Genomic DNA, 17,861 nt, shown 5'->3' with positions numbered 1-17,861 from the left:
AATTTTATTATATATAATATATCCATGCACATCTTTTATTTATTTATTTATTTTAATCAAAATAACTTCCCCTCCCACTTGCAGTGACATCTCCTCTCTGATGAAGTGTTTACTGGTGCGAGGGCGGGACAACCTGTCACTCACATGAGATTGACCAATAGCGAACCTCAATCATCAAACCATCCAATCAATGCATGATGGACAAAATCAAAATTTTCTTGTTCATGTTACTCGGATATACTTAAAGCTTGTTACAATGATTTATTTTAATGAATGGTGTGTTTAATTGTTTACAAATTTTCAGTTACATCCATGCTAAAAATATTTGTCTCTATCAGATCACTGTCAGAGTGCAGAATGCAAACACTTTTGTTATGATTATATGCATTTTAACATAATATTAAGAGAAATGTTCAGAGTATATAACGAACAACATTATGCAAACCATAAATCGAGAAAATGTATAAATTAAAAAACGTTTGTTTTATATAACAAAAAGTGTCAATCAACATCATGTTTAAGAATAATATTCCACGTTGAACATCCTTTTTGCTCTTACATTTATAAAAACACTACTGAGTCGTGTCATATGTTTAAGTCCAGGCCATTTTAGTTTTTTTAATATTTTGAATTGACCCAATAATATTAATATTGAATAATATCTGTCCAATGGCATTTGTCCATTTTAGTGCATATTTGCATAAACAATGAAAAAAAAATAATGAAAAACGTGTCACTTTTACAGAAATCACATTCCATTTCTTTCCATATTGAACAGCAGGCCTTGCCTTATGAATATTAATTACGTTACGTGAATGACTGGACGCTCATTGACTGGCCCCTTAAAAGGAATGTATTAATATTCATAAGATAGGTCTGTCCCCGCCCAGGCAGCCAACTCGATCTGACAACCAAACGGATTGACTTCATCCACTTCTGACACGTCTATTCCGCATATCACACGTTGAACCTCATCACTTGTATATCGCTGTGTTTGTACTTCCTGTCTGTCACCGCGACTTCCGCAGATGGATTGGCTTTTGTTGTGTAGTGACTGAAAGGGCGTGCGTTCATGCACGAGCACTTCAAACCGCACTCGTCAGGAAAAAAGGGAGTGTCGGGACATAAAGCAACACCAACCATCCGCAAAGGTATATACAGCACGTTTATGCACGTCTATGTTCTCTTTTATGTTGTTAATTAAACTAACGAGTTGCTCTTTGTAGTTCAAGGCCCGGTTGTTTCAAATGGCGACAGTGCCTGCAGTTTTTTCGTAAGGTGTCATGCTTGAGTTACACCATGAATCCTTGCAGTAATGAACTAACCAAAGTTTAATGTATGCAAAGCACTGCAGCTTGAAAGAAGTTTAGTTTTGCTGGGTTTGTAATGTTTTTGTGAAAATCTGTAGGTAATGTACTGCATACTAGATACATACTGTGAATTGATGTATAATAATATTTACTATTTTCATTTTTCAATCGATAAAGAGTTCCTCACCTGAACAGTAGTATATGGCTTGTCACATCTTTATGGATAATATTATTACAATGCATCTGTTTTCTTTCGTTACGCTTAATGATTATTTAAATGTATACTTAAAAAAAAAAAAAAAAAAAACTTTCCCTGTCTTTTATGGTTCGGACAAACAGGTAGCCCCTCCCCAAACGCACGCCATTGGTTGATGTTGACAGAGGGCCGCCTCTGATTATTCTAATTGGCTCACACTGTCATATATATATATATATATATATATATATATATATATATATATATATATATATATATATATATATATATATATAATTCACACTGTCATTATACATATATATATATATACAGTCAAACCAAAAATTATTCAAATATTTTTGATATATTTTTACTAGTGGATGCAGGACACAGTTCATTTATGTAATTGAGGATAGCAAAATAAAGTAAACTGTGACATATTATACCCAAAAATGATTCACACAGTGGACTACCAGTATAAATGATAAAAATTTGGAACCAAAGATTATTCAGACACTTTGACCTGACTGTGTTTTAAGTGTTATCTGACATAATTAAGATTAATTTTTTCTGACACAGTTTAACTCTGAGATCTTGTCATATTTTATTACAAATTTTTTCAACTATAGTGAATAAACTGTATTAATGAATGAAATGTTCAAGGTACCTAAATAAATTTTGGTTTGTATATATACATATATAGGCTGAGAAAAATGTATATATCTATAATTTAGAATAATCCAAAACATTTTCCATTTTATTATGTACTATTACCTTTATCAACAATTGCTTTTTAAACTGTTAGTGGCAAGTACATTTACAAGTAGACAGCTTCTGGTGAAGGTAATTGTGCATAAAGTTATTTTGTGTTTAAATTTGATTTTATTTTTTATTTTTTTATTTTATGTGTAGAGTCAAACATCCAAGTTTGCTTCGGTCATCCTTGGTTGAGGTTGCAAGCAAGTCCATACTCAGAATGAGTTGTGCGGCGCAAGACGATGCTGCGAAGTTTCTCAAGAGTTTTCTGGAGGAGTTTCCAAACCCACTTGGCACAGAGGACCCGCTTCCTGTTAGTCCGCTTAGCCGTAAAGTCTCTCTGCAGGAGGTGAAGGGAGAGAGTCTGGATCTTGGCCTCCGCCTGCTCTCAGCCAGGTTTGTTATGTGCATAAACTGCATATCATCTAGGTCAAAGGTCTCCAAACTCAGTCCTGCAGGGTCACTGTCCTGCAGAGTTCAGCTCCAACTTGCCTCAACACACCTGACTGGAAGTTACTAGTATGCCTTGTAGACCTTGATTAGTTGGTTCAGGTGTTTAATTGAAGTTGTTGTGGATGAACTCTGAAGGATGGTGGCCCTCCAGGAGCAGGATTGGACACCCCTGATATAGGTCAAGGGTTTTCATTCAATCTTTTAGATGACATGGACACCCAGAGGTGATCAACCTTGTGTGAGGGACCCCAATCCTATAATTTAAAAGGCAGCTGTAAATTTTTGTGTATAAAGATGCCATTTATATTGTGAAAAATTAATTTTAGAAATATGTGTAAAATATTATTTGGAAAATATTTAGTTTAGTTTAGTTACATTATTTTTTTTCTTTATTATCTTTACTGTTATATATTAATTATGTGAATAATTATTTCTTTCCTTATTTATTTTAATATTTTAATATTTTTATTTTAATGACATTTTATTTATTAATTTTTAATAGATTTTTAAAAATTAATTTAATCTATTTATATATTTAGTTAGGTCTTATGTTTTAATAATAATAATAATAATAATAATAATAATTATAATTTGAAAAAATAATAATAATTAAAATTGTCTCTAAACCTTTCCATGGACCCCCTTAGGACTCCCTTCTGGGCCTACATTTAAAAAAAAATGTATTTTTTATTTTAATATATTTTATTTAAACACGTTTGTATTTTAATATTTTAATATATATTTTTTTTTTTAGTTTAATAATTTTTAAAATAATATTTTTTGTTAGTTATTTAATTAATTAGACCTTATTTATTTTCACTCCTGAGGGTTCCCTCATTTCCCTTTTTTTTATTTGAATATTTTATTTAAATTAACTTATTTATTTTAATCATTTTATTTATTTTAATAACTTTTTAATTATTTTAATACATTTATTTATTTATATAGATCTTATGTTTTATTATTCATTCATTTATTTTTGTACATTTTTTACACTGTTTTTCTCTAAACGTTTCCACAAACTCCCTAGCACTCCCTTGTGGCCCACTGGTTGAAAACGCCTCATGTAGGTATTTTTTTTTACAGAAGAGAGAATAATTTGCGTTTATATTCTCTGCTGGATGGCAGACTCTTCTCTGAGATATGAATACAGCTTCATATTTGTTCTTACATTTTCTAAAAACATGTAGAGTATTTTTAAAAGTCCCACAAGTGGGCCTGAAATGTTGCTTCACACCTGTCCTCTTTAACCAGAGGAGGAGCATTCTCTCATTCCTGTCATTCCTGCCTCTCTCTCACATTTGCTCTCTCTCGGTATTTGCAGACAGTATTTGCCCCAGGTCAGCATGTTGCACTATGAGCTGATTAAGAGATTTGGTGCTTTTTTCCAGTGTACTATCAGTGGCAATCCCAGCATTAAGTGAAAGCATTGGTGCAGAAGTTTTAAAGTTTAAATTAACAATGGAGTTTTTGTTTTATCTGTTTCTGTATCCTTCTCTCTCTCCCCTGACGCATTTCTCAGGGCAGACTTCCTGTCTGTGGAATCACTATTGTTATACCCACTTCCTGACATTTAGACTTCATTTCCTCTTTGTTGGAAGCTGTGCCGAATGCAGATGTCTGCACAGTGCAGATTTGTCAGGTTTAACCCTTTTCGTGAAATGATATAGGTCAGAGAGGCATGACGTTACCGCAGCTCTTGACAAGTAGGACAAAAGGGAGTTTCTTTTCCGACAACCTTTCTGTTATGTCATTAGATAACATCTCATTCAGCCAAATGCTTCTTTTAAATAGATGTGTTGTTATGAGTGGGTGGTCAGGACATTTGCCACTTGTTGCTCCAGCAGGCAAAGTGCTAAATCTAATCTAAAAACAGAACGGATTCACTAGTACAAGATGTGCTTTTTACTCTGCAGTTTGTGAGAATCCACAAGTATGGTTTAGAGAAAACTGAACATATCTTAATAAATTTATTTACATTTCTAGTCAACCAAATTTGTACTTTACCTAAACATGCTCTATGTACACTACTGTTCAAATGATTTTTTTTCCCAAAGAAATTAATACTTTTATTCAGCAAGGATACATTAAATTGATCAAAAGTGACAGTAAATATTAAGCAGCACAACTGTTTTCAACATTGATAATTAGAAATGTTTCTTGAGTATCAAATCAGTATATTAGAATGATTTGTAAAGGATCATGTGACACTGAAGACTGAAGAGTAATGATGTTGAAAATTCAGATTTGATCACAGGAATAAATATTCAAATAGGATTCTGTTACTTTAAATTGTATTAATATTTCACAATATTACTGTTTTTACTTTATTTTGATGAAATAAATGTAGCCTTTGATGAGCATAAGAGACTTCTTTCATAAAAAAAAATTGTACTTGTCTCAAACTTTTGAATGGTAATGTAAGTTACTTGAGTGTGTGTGTGTGTGTGTGTGTGTGTGTGTGTGTGTGTGTGTGTGTGTGTTATTGTCACACTGAGATTTATTATTTTATTTTTTTTTATTATTTAAGAAATGCCCCATCCTGGCTGAGTGCAGCGATGTGCAATGCTGCTGTCACTGAATTGCTTAAAGATGACCTTTCACCTCACTACTGCCCCAAAGATCCTGAACAGCAACCAGAGGATGAACAAGGAATTGTTTGTGAGTGATTCACTTGATTTGATTCTTGTTCTTTTCTGTTTGATATTTTGGGTTATTGTATTTTGTGTTTGTGTGTATATATATATATATATATATATATGTGTGTATGTATATATATATATATATATATGTGTGTATGTATATATATATATGTATATGTATGTGTATGTATGTATATATGTATATATATATATATATATCTTATATCTTTAGAAAACAAGACAGAAAAATAACAAATATTCAGTAGCTTTTGGGTCATAAACATCAGTGACTAATAGGCAGAAAATCCTAATCAAAATGAATTAATAAATATTAGTCATTTACAATGAAAATTTAAAGTTGTAGTAATCAATTTCTGAGAAACACTGAGAAACACACACCCCTCCTTTCGTTGCTCTGCCTCCAAAATGCACGAACATGCAATGCAAGAGTGGATGTCTCTTTATTATAGATGAAGCTTTGCGAAAAGTAAAGCAAAGATGACCAACGAACGACTAAGAAGAACAAAAAATGAACACAGTACTCAAGAGTATATACAATCAAGAGTTGGTTGTTAGTCACCAGCAGCTCCAGACAAACCATGACACTCTAAACTGTCCTCTTACTATAGCTAACATTACAACAACAACATTGGCTCTGTGAAACAGCAAAACCAATGTTACTCACGTATGGAGCAGAAACAACTCAACCTCGCCATCCATTTTCAGGCTTTCCCACTTAGTTCTCTCCAGTGCTGGAAACCTTTTAATATTAACGCGGGTCCTAAAGCTCTTGCGTGATCATAACTGTTCTTTTTCCAGTCACTTTTCTCATTTGTAATGTCTCTCAGCCATCTCTCTTTCTACAGTCTTTCTTCAAATCACCCTCTTGCTCACTCTCTCTCCTCCCCTATCATGAGCGGACACGCCCCCTACTGCTGATTGGCTACAAGTGTGTTGTGGTGCCCGGTCCCAAAGATTGTCTTATTATTGGGAAATGAGAGGATGAGAGGATCTGTGGCTCTTACCATTGGAGAGAGAGTAACGGCTAACTTGGATCACATGTGCCTTGATAACCAATCACATTACAACCTTGACATCATTGCAATTCATTCAGAGTTGTGCGATAGTTTGCGGAGAAGTGAATCATACCTGTCGCACAAGTGCCCGTGACTTCTCTTATAAAGCAGCTTTTTTTTTTATCTGTGTAAACTCTAAAAATAGATCAATCCAAAATGAATTTTTAACAGCAAACATGTTGAAGATTAGCCGATGGGCTGTCGATTCATTAAAGGTGCCCTAGAATGTTTTTACACAAGATGTAATATAAGTCTAAGATGTCCCCTGAATGTGTCTGTGAAGTTGCAGCTCAAAATACCCCATAGATTTTTTTTAATTAATTTTTTTAACTGCCTATTTTGGGGCATCATTAAATATGCGCCGATTCAGGCTGCGGCCCCTTTAAATCTCGCGCTCCCTGCCCCCCGAGTTTTCGACTATAAAACTCTCTTACAAAATGTTCGTCATGCATGCTGCATGCGTGTGTCGGATCATGCGAGTATAGTATTTATTTGGATGTTTACATTTGATTCTGAATGAGTTTGAGGCTATGATCCGGCATATGCAAATATTGGGGGCGTGCATATTAATGATCCCGACTGTTACGTCACAGTCGGTGTTATGTTGAGATTCGCCTGTCCTTCGGAGGTCTTTTAAACAAATAAGATTTACATAAGAAGGAGGAAACAATGGTGTTTGAAACTCACAGTATGTCATTTCCATGTACTGAACTCTTGTTATTCAACTATGCCAAGATAAATTCAATTTTCAATTCTAGGGCACCTTTAAATGATAAGCTAGTTCCTCACAAAAGCGGTTTATTCAGCGTAGTGAAGCCTCTCCTCCATTGACATCCATTGGGGAAAAAAAAGAAAGGCCTCTGGTCTTGCTTCCTCTCCTTTCGGCTAAGGTTGCAGGCTTGGCTTCAAGTGGCTTTGCTCAGTCTGATCCACTTTCAACAGTTTTTCAGAAATCTCTTACTGCACCTTTAATGCTCCGAGTGGCATCGTCGCCCTCTAGTGTTCAAACAAAAGTAGTACATGAAGATATGGTTTTTACATTATGTTTGAAAACTTCTCTCTCCTGGGAAAAGTTGATGTCTGTGTTGTTGACTCTTTACATTATTTCAATCTAAATGTATGATTTTCTAAGAACTTCCGTTCAAACAGTGTAGCATCATGATGAGTGTATGTGTCTTCAGTGTTGCAGTCTGAGCCACTGCAGCGCCTCTTTTTAAATAAATTGAGAGAAGTGGGTGTGGCCTGGCAGAAACAGCTGCCCAATCCTGGTTCTTCCTCTTCAAGGACACACAGCTGCTCTGTTCACGCCATTCGAAACACTCGCAGGAAGATGGAGGATCGTCACATGATCTTGAAAGAGTTTAACCAGCTTCTGGGATTGAAGGTGAGGCTGCCACATATTTCCTCAAGCCTTGAATGAAGACCTGCATTGTGTAGATCAGTTTTAGATATTTAACCAACTATGTGCATACCATACCATAAAATACCATACCCAACCAATATGCATAGTTCCCTATCATATTGGATGCAAAATGCAGTATCTATATCCAAATATGCAGTATTCGTCAGCTGAACAATACCGGGATAATATTGGTAGTTAAATGGTAGTTATATTTTGGGAGATTTAAATGAAATGGGGTCAGTTTTTATTTAATGCTGTCTTTAATGACTTTTCTGCATGGACCAAAATTGTGTCTGAGGAATGATTCTGATTTCGGTTTCTCTTCTACAGGATGGTGTGGATCGACAGTATTTCGCAGTGTTTGATGGACATGGAGGGGTGGATGCTGCCACATATGCTGCCACTCACTTGCATATCGTACTGAGCCAGCAGGAGGCGCTAAAAAGCGATGCTGCCGCAGCCTTCAGAAGCAGCTTCAAACAAACGGATGACATGTTCAAGATCAAAGCCAAGACAGAGGTAAGAAGAACAACCAAAAGAGACCACTAGTCAGTTGCATAGGTTTTTGGATTTTACAGTCACTGACAATTACGAAACAGATACAAAGGGGGAAAACAAAAAAAACATATTGCAGCATTACCGTCCCATACATAAATTGGAAGAGCAATTTTTCAGTATAGAGGAAATAACACCATATTTAGAGGTTCAAACGTCTGAGACCACTAGACCACATCTTTGTTTAAAATTCTTTAAAAAAAAAATGAATGCTTGCATTTTTCTAATTTATTACAATTTATTTGTAAATTACAAATTATATTATCAGCATATCAATTTGAGTGCTAAATTAAATGTAAAAAATTATATATTTTTCAGAACATTATTATTTTAGTATCATTGAAATACTATTATAGGTTTTAGCAATATTTTGAATTAGTTTTTATTTTTATATTTTCCATTTTCATTTTACTTTTAGTTAAAGTTTTAGTAATTTTGTTGTATTTTTTAAAAATATGCCTGCTTAGTTTTTATTAATTTTTATTTCAGTTTTAGTTATTTTAGTACATCAAACTAAATTAAAATGAGAAATGTTTTCTTGGTAACTAGCTCAAATAAAATAAGTAAGTTTTATATATTTTAATTTATGTCAGTTAACGTTAATTTAATTTCAAGTAATGAAATTTAATTGTACCTACAATTATAACTATAATAACTATAAACTATAATAACCCTATTTCGGAACATACTAACATGCTCATTTGATAAGTGACCTTAATATTTCTTGAATATTTAAAAAATATTTAGTTTTATTTTACATCATAATGTTTCACATAATTTTAATGTTTACCTTTTTTTTTAATCCTAAAACTTTTTTTTCTTGTTTCAAATTGTCCCAATTATGCTTTTTCGAATATTACCTTTCATGCAGTGCATAATATAGCTCTTTGTAAATGTAAAATGTCTGCAAAGTTTAAAAAAATCAAAGTGTCTCTCTAAAGAAAGGAACTGATTCTGAACTGCTGAAATGAGTCGTCAGCAATTCCAGACTCATTTCCTGTTACATACCTACGTAAAATTGTGCCAGCCTATGGTCTTCACTGGCTGCCCGTGAACAAGAAGAACGTCTACTTTGACCCTCCCTCAAACACAAGTTGTTGTAGCTGAGACTGGAAGAGTTTGGTTTGTGTTGTCGACATGTAGAGAAGATGCTCGGAAAGAAGTGGTTTAGTGAGACCGAATCTTTGAATGAACCGTTTTCAGACTCTTTGTGAAATGAGGTGATGTACAATGTATATTATGAGAAAATGAAAGTGTTTTTTAAAATTAGATGCATGTCAACCTATTGTTGGAGACCTTTAACTCAAAAATAAGGAACATTTTAACCCTTATAGGGTCTTTGGGGTCTGTACAGTTTTTTTAAAAAACAAATGTAATTTTACTCTTGTTTATTAATGTTTTTACTTCATATTTGTGCAGTTTTTGGAGGATTTGTCATATCTTTTAAATTTATATAAATAACTAAATACATTTTTTTTATACAAAAACAGCTTATTATGTAAAATTCACTTTATAAAAGACCCACATTTCTAACTTTCATTCATGGGGATAACATGGATAATTTGACATGGTTTAGTGTAAGATTTTTGCCCACCTTTTGGAAAATGCAGTTTTAAAAGTAAAAAAAAATCACTTTTACCAGTAGATGGCTGCAGAGCTCCACTATTTCCTATGTGCTACTTGACTGACGGAAAGACATCTTTTCACAAGTATTTTTCAGTTGGATTCATATCTAAATATTCTGAAATCACAATTATGACAATAAAAGACAATAAAAATGACTTTTTGTCAAAGTTTAGCATTTTTTTTGTACTGAAAAAAATACGTTTTTCAAAAATGTTGATTTTGAGGATGAATATTGTCCATTTTCTAAGTGGAGTCTCATCATAATGTAACAATATTGAAAAACTGATTTTTTTCATTACAAAAAAATACTAAACTTTGACAAAAAGTAGGCTTTATTTTTATAATTGTGATTTCAGAATATTTAGATATGAATTCAACTGAAAAAAAACTTATGAAAAGATGTCTTTCAGTCGGTCAAATAACACATAGCAAATAGTGGAGCTCTGCAGCCATCTACTGGTAAAAATGATAGTTTTTTTACTTTTATAACTGAAAAAAACAAAACAAGTATTTTGTTACAAAATTGCATTTTGTTGCCTTGGGTCTGTGGAGACCCCGAAGACCCTGAGTGTACTTCCCAAACGAAGACCGCACAAGGGTTAAAATAGCATAATAGGGGCACTTTAAATAAATGTAAAAACATATAACAGATTTTAGTGTGATCTAAGACTTTTGAACCAGACTGTATGTGCATCGTATAAACAAAACAACAAAACCACTTTTAAACATGCACATCTTAAAACCATCATTCAGTAAGCTGCTGTGTTGGCCAATGTGAACAAATGTGTCGGCTTTCTTCAAACTGTACAGTTGTTTTCCTTTAAACAGGTTTTTTTATCAGCATATCTGCTTCTGAAAACGCAGCACAATCGGTTTCAGCAGTTAGATTGTCTTTCCCCTTATTTGTCAAGCTAGTGCATTCCGTGGAAATTCACGATGGAAAGAAATCTTTTCACACCTCTCCCACTTCTTAAGATGCAACCGTTATGTGCATCTAATGTTCCTACACTGTAATAAATACAGATAAATATAGTCCATATTCCCCCTTGTGGTTAAATACATGGTAAGAAATGGTGCAGGCTTGCTGCACGTCTCTGCCTGCCTCCACAGGTACAGATATGAGTAAGCACTTTCTGTTTCATTGACACGAACAGTAAACAAGAATTCATTTTACTGATAATAATTGACATGCACTTGATAGTTTATATGGACCAGTTAATACTGCTCAATAAAACAAGTAATGATCTATTTTTTATGAAAACCTTCAATTTTTACCAAATTCATTGAATGAAGTATCTTTACATAGTAAAATTTTTTAGTAGGGTACAGAGTAATTGGTAAATAAATATTTTTTGGACCCATTAAAATTATTATTATTATTATTATTATTATTATTATTATTATTATCATTGCATTGTGAAATTATTGACATGACAATTAAGCATTGTCAAAATATTTTGTGAATAATCAATAATTTATTATTTTATTTTTATAAAATACAATTAGTAAATTCTATTTAATTAAATTCATTATCTTATTTAGTGCAGTTAATTTTGAATAAAATAACAATACAATTTATTACAATTTACTTTACTTAATGCTTATTAGCATTTTTTTTCATTTATGTATTTAGTTTTAGTGCAGTTAATTTTAAACATAATTGCACAATTTAAAAAGTATTAAATATAAATTATTTTTTTAACCATTAAGATATTTTTGTAATGTGAAAATATTTACATGAAAATTAAGCACCTGCAGCAAAAAAATATTGTTAGAATGTGAAATTATTATTTTATTACTTGAATAATATAAATAATTTAAATGAATTAAACAATTAAATAATTTAAATAATTAAATTCTATTACATTTTATTAAATTCATTATTTAATTTAGTGCAGTTAATTTTGAACATAATCGTACAATAAAAATGTATTGATTGATTTGCTAAATTTAATTAAATTCAATTAAATTGAAGTTTTAATCGATTGACAGCATTAGTATTTGTAAATGGTGGTAGTATTTGCTTTTACTAAGTTCAGTTTATGCTGATTTAAAAATACATTTGATCACAGTACTGTTTTAATATAATTAACTATTTTACTGTTACAGTAATGAGAATCATAATCATAAAAAAATAATGTGGCACACTCCCAGCGACCACAGGATGGCAAACTAATCATTCATTTGTTCATGTCTTCTTCAGCGTCTGCGCAGCGGCAGCACTGGTGTGGCCGTCTTACTGACCTCTGATCGCCTGACCGTCTCCTGGCTGGGCGACTCTCAAGCTATGCTGGTTCGACAGGGCGAACCAGTGACCCTAATGGACCCACACAAACCGGAGAGAGAGGTACGAGACAGTACAAGCCACTGCTGACCAATAGAGACAGAACCACAAGACCGTATCAGATGCTCATCTGTTCTCTGTGAGCAGCTGAAATGTGAGACAGAGGAACTGACTGCTGACCACATGCCGAATCAATATTAGCGCTGTAAGCTGCATATGTACTACTGCGACTGAATGCCAAAAGCATCAGAATGATCCTTAGAGAGTCACTGACTGACTTCAAATCAGTGTTTCTGAACATATGTTTCTGAACATATTTTGCATGCAGTAGTTATACAAAAGATTAAGAGATTTGAATTTAGGTAAATATAGAGGTTTTCTTTGTCCTATTTCATTATAGTATGTATCCTGAAAGTTTGTGCTTGTGTGCAGGATGAGAAGAAAAGGATTGAGGATCTGGGTGGATGCATCGCTTTCATGGGTTGTTGGCGGGTAAATGGTACCTACGCCGTTTCCAGAGCAATAGGTGAATGTCTCACAGCCTTAAAACAACAGCAAACCAAAAAAAAAAAAACATACTTAAAGGGTTAGTTCATCCAAAAGTGAAAATTATGTCATTAATGACTCCCCCTCATGTCGTTCCAAACCCGTAAGACCTCCGTTCATCTTCGGAGCACAGTTTAAGATATTTTAGATTTAGTCCGAGAGCTTTCTGTCCCTCCATTGAAAGTCTATGTACGGTATACTGTCCATGTCCAGAAAGGTCATTAAAACATCATCAAAGTAGTCCATGTGACATCAGAGGGTTAGTTAGAATTTGTTGAAGCATCGAAAATACATTTTGGTCCAAAAATAACAAAAACTACGACTTTATTCAGCATTGTCTACTCTTCCGGAATCCTTTCCATTGAATTGATTCCATTGAATCCTTTCATCTGTCGGTGTTGGTAATGCACTTTTACGTCGCCGTGGTTGTTTTTGGCGATTAGGACATCCGCGACATGCACACTTACGCACCATTTTAAAAAATATAGCAATACCAAAATACAAACAATGTAGAATAGCTTGAATACAGCGTGCGTCTCCCTCAGACTGTAAACGAAGCTCTGGCGCACCGGATAACACGTCAGCAGCGTCTTACATCAGCAGCGTCACTGCGGAGTCGTGAACCACACTCCGGAGCAGAAGGGGGCGGTAATGCACCAATAAGCTGGATGCCAATCGCCGTAAAACAGGAAAGAAGAAGAAGAGGAGTCGTGAATGCGAATTGACAACAGACCCGGAAGAGAATACAATGCTGAATAAAGTCGTAGTTTTTGTTATTTTTGGACCAAAATGTATTTTCGATGCTTCAAAATGTCGCGGATGTCCTAATAGCCAAAAACAACCACGGCGACGTAAAAGTGCATTACCAACGCCGACAGATGAAAGGATTCAATGGAATCAATTCAATGGAAAGAATTCCGGAAGAGAATACAATGCTGATTAAAGTCGTAGTTTTTGTTATTTTTGGACCAAAATGTATTTTCGATGCTTCAACAAATTCTAACTGACCCTCTGATGTCACATGGACTACTTTGATGATGTTTTTATTATCTTTCTGGACATGGACAGTATACCGTACATAGACTTTCAATGGAGGGACAGAAAGCTCTCTGACTAAATCTAAAATATCTTAAACTGTGATCCGAAGATGAACGGAGGTCTTACGGGTTTGGAACGACATGAGGGTGAGTCATTAATGACATCATTTTCATTTTTGGGTGAACTAACCCTTTAAGGCTATTTCACACAGAATGTATTTTTCCATTCCACCCCAGACAGCAACATAGTGTCGGCCCAGATCTGGTTTGTGTTGAACGTGTACCAGATATGGGCCGGATCTGGGCCGACACTATGTTGCTGTATGGGACTGCACTTCTTCTTCATTGTTTTTCAATGTAAACACTAGTTGAGCATCTTTAACCATTGTGCTCACATCTCACGTCTTTTGCAGCATCTTGCTCATGACACGGCATTCTAAACACAGTGCTTGAGTTAAAAGTAGTTCAACTTTTTAAAAAAAACACATCTCTAGACCTTTTTTTTAAAAATTCCACTGACTTGCGTCTCGCATTTTTAACAGCCAAAAAAGCATTCTGTGTGAACCGGCCTTTAAGTAGTTACAAGTATGGTTGACGATTTATATTGAATATTCAACAATGTGAATGTGAATTTCAGTGATTTTAATGTGCTTTTTATTTGTTAATTAAGTAATAAGATGGACATTTTAATAGTGTCTCTGATTTAAATTTCAGTAGCAGGAAAGGATTCATGTTTATGAATGAGTTTAAACTGTTCAATGTATCAGTTCAAAATTCAGATTCAATAATTGCTCAAAAATGTTCACGAAAGTGGTCGTTTTCATTTACTAAAATGTGTTAATTAAATATATGTAGGTAAATAATGCTGATTATTATGATGCTATATTGGTGTATATATTGTAAATTTTTAATTAATGTAGTGAAAAACAGTGTGGGGAAACTAGATTCTTACATGCATTTAACATTTTAAATCTATTTTAAAAAAGTAATGAAGTAATTCAGGGCAAATACATAAATATCAGGATAAATGGTGAAAAATATTGAGATACATTTTATATTTATATTGATTTTATGTTGTATTGTAAAATGTCATTTATTTCAGTGAAGCTGAATTTTCAGCATCATAACCCCAGACAGTGTCACATGATCATTCCAAAAATCATTTGCTGTTTAAAAATCATTTATTATTATTATTATTATTATTATTATTATTAATATTAAAACAGTTGTGTGGCTTAATAATTTTGTGGAAACTGATACATTCAGATTTTGATCTCCATATCCATTTACATATATTATATATATCTTCCAAGGGGTTTTTTTCCCTCCTAGGACTTTTTTTTCCCAGTGTTAGCACGCTGGGTTTTTCTCCTAGGGGGTTTTTTCCACCCCTGGGAGTCAGCCGACATTGGCTTAATGTAGCACCATCTTGTATATGTTACATATTACCACACTTGTTTGTACAGCTTATTTTTAACCACTTCCGTTTTTTCTGTGCTTCTAATATGTAAAGCTGCTTTGAAACAATTACCAATTGTAAAAGCGCTATATAAATAAATTTGACTTGACTTGACTTGACATTTCCCCCCCCAGGATTCTTAAATAGAAATCTTTTGTAACATTATAAATGTCTTTACTGTAACTTTTGATGAATTTAATGCATCTTTGCTGAATACAAGTTTGAATTTCTTTTAAAAAAAATCGTACTGACCCCAAACCTTTGAACAGTAGTGTACTGTATACAGTATATGTAATATATAATGTATATTTTTAGCTGTATTGCCCAGCTCTATTTATAGCTAAATGGATTCATTTTTTTCTATTTGTAAAGAGTGTCTAAATTTGTAGTTTTATTTATAGTAACGTAGTAGTTATTTATAATATTTAATTGACTAATATCAAGTTAGTAAAATAAATGTTATATATATATATTTTTCTAATTCTCTAAAGGTGATTTTGATCAGAAGCCATACGTCTCAAATGAAGCTGACAGCTCGTCGGTCCAGCTGAACGGGGATGAAGATTACATCCTCCTTGCCTGCGACGGCTTCTTTGACGTGGTTCGGCCTGGTGACGTCCCGGGCCTGGTTCAGGAAGCTCTGAGGGAGGGCGGAGGCTCGGGGGAGGACGTGGCCCAGAGTCTGGTGGCCCATGCGAAAGCTGCTGGATCCAGTGATAACATCACAGTTCTTCTGGTGTTCCTGAAGGAGCCGAAGCAACTTTTGACCCACGAGACGAGCTCCAGAACAGAGGAAGGAGGAGCTACGGCTGCAGCCACTGTGGTCTGAAAGGGGTTAATAGGAAGAAATTGTACATGATAGAACTCATTAGCAGCTGATGGTCTTTTCACCATCTCGAATGATATGAGTTGTTGAATTTGAAAAAACATGCGATTGTTGAGGTCATCCAAAACGAGTCCATTCATGCATTCAGAAGAAAGCACTGAGCGCCAGTGAAAGGCGTTTCCTTGTTTTTTTTCCACAAGAATGTTTGATCCTTGGTCATTTATTAACTCTCTTTATTGCTAAGTCTGAACTTGCCTTACAAGATGTTTCCATCTTTTAACTATTTGCCTTGTTTTTAACAGCTTATATTTACATTTACTGCTGCTTAATATCTCATAAACTATGTAATACCTTTGAGACGTGTAAAGGAAATGCGATCAGATCATTTTTGATAGATGCGCTCCCTATTTGATACGACTGTTACAAGGAAGAGAAAACGAATGTGAAAAGTCTTAACAGATACAGTATTGCATTGCGTTTCGGACCACACTGGCTTCAATAATGAAAAAATCGCCCGTAAGGCCTTCAGTTCTGTCAGCAGATGTACTTATCCAGTGTTGTAGGTGGTTAGTATTTTTAAGACTGTTATTTATTTGAAAAAATATATATTTATGGCTGTACTGTACTGTGCAAACACGCTCTTTTCATGTGCCAAAAGTGTTTTTACGAGTCTGACTTTGCCAAGATCACTCTCTCAGTTGCTGAACGCTACTGTAGTTTTTTCGAAATGTACAGTAAACTTTTATTTATGCATATCATTTCCTTATTCGTTTTGTTGCAGTGCCTTTTTTCCTTAAATATCAGTGTTAATACTGGCGTGTGCGTGTTGGTGTTGTATTATCATAGCCAGACTTTGCAAACCGCACGTCCTGCATGCTGCAGGTCGTCTCATATTACAGCTGCTCAATATTTTGAAAGCCTCGTGACAAGTAGCTGATATAGTAGCACAGTCACTATAATGTGATAAGGCCAAGAATATCGCTAACCTAATGGATACCATACGATGAAGGTGAAGACAGAGTGTTATGTTGATTTGGTGTTTGTATGGGGAAAATGTCTGGTTTGTCCCTGGTAGGTTCAGTCCTATATATTCTATATTTGAATTAAAAAAAAAAAAAAAAACAGTGCTTGAGATTACCTTACAAAGCATGTTTTTGAGTATATTTAAAGTTTTCCACAATATACAGTGGAGTCCTACAGTCTGAGACCACAGTGAAAATCTGGGATTTCAAATATTAACATTACCATTCAAAAGTCTGAGGTCAGAAAGATTTTTTTGAAGTATCTTGCTCACCAAGGATGCTTTTGTTTGATTAAAAAAATACAGTAAAAAAGTAATATTGTGAAATATCATTATAATTTAAAATAACTGTTTTCTGTTTTAATATATTTTAAAATGTAATTTATTCCTGTGATGCAAAGAATTTCCAGCATCATTCTTCAGTGTCACATGATCCTTCAGAAATCATTCTAATATGTTGATTTATCGATTTTAAAATCAGTTGTGCTGCTTTTAATTTGTGGAAACCATGATAAATTTTTTCACTTTAAAAGAACGGCATTTATATGTACGGAAGAGGATTAGGGCCAAGCAATAATAAAAAAATAAAACCATCTCGAGATTAAAGTTGTTAAATTTCGAGAAAAAACTTGTTAAATTTCGAGAAAAAACTCGTTAAATTTCGAGAAAAAA

The 17,861-nt window shown here is 33.9% G+C and overlaps 1 protein-coding gene across 1 annotated transcript; it reads left to right on the top strand.

The window, feature by feature from the left end:
* Positions 1-980: 980 nt before the first annotated feature.
* On the top strand, positions 981-16,788 carry ppm1f (protein phosphatase, Mg2+/Mn2+ dependent, 1F). The gene is made up of 8 exons (XM_048188871.1): positions 981-1,151; positions 2,419-2,658; positions 5,246-5,376; positions 7,615-7,817; positions 8,166-8,354; positions 12,220-12,363; positions 12,733-12,826; positions 15,834-16,788. The coding sequence occupies exons 2-8, from the start codon at positions 2,483-2,485 to the stop codon at positions 16,169-16,171; spliced, it is 1,275 nt and encodes a 424-aa protein (XP_048044828.1). The 5' UTR covers positions 981-1,151; positions 2,419-2,482; the 3' UTR covers positions 16,172-16,788.
* Positions 16,789-17,861: the final 1,073 nt, after the last annotated feature.

The sequence above is a fragment of the Megalobrama amblycephala genome, linkage group LG4 (assembly GCF_018812025.1).
Source record: "Megalobrama amblycephala isolate DHTTF-2021 linkage group LG4, ASM1881202v1, whole genome shotgun sequence".
Classification (NCBI taxonomy): domain Eukaryota; kingdom Metazoa; phylum Chordata; class Actinopteri; order Cypriniformes; family Xenocyprididae; genus Megalobrama; species Megalobrama amblycephala.
Note: the sequence above shows the minus strand (reverse complement) of the source record. Positions and strands in the feature narration are given on the sequence as shown.

Coding starts and splice junctions, on each gene's coding strand:
- ppm1f (XM_048188871.1), top strand. CDS start 2,483: ATGAGTTGTGCGGCGCAAGACGATGCTGCGAAGTTTCTCAAGAGTTTT. Junction 7,818..8,165: donor ACCAGCTTCTGGGATTGAAG/GTGAGGCTGCCA, acceptor TCTCTTCTACAG/GATGGTGTGGATCGACAGTA. Junction 12,364..12,732: donor CACACAAACCGGAGAGAGAG/GTACGAGACAGT, acceptor GCTTGTGTGCAG/GATGAGAAGAAAAGGATTGA.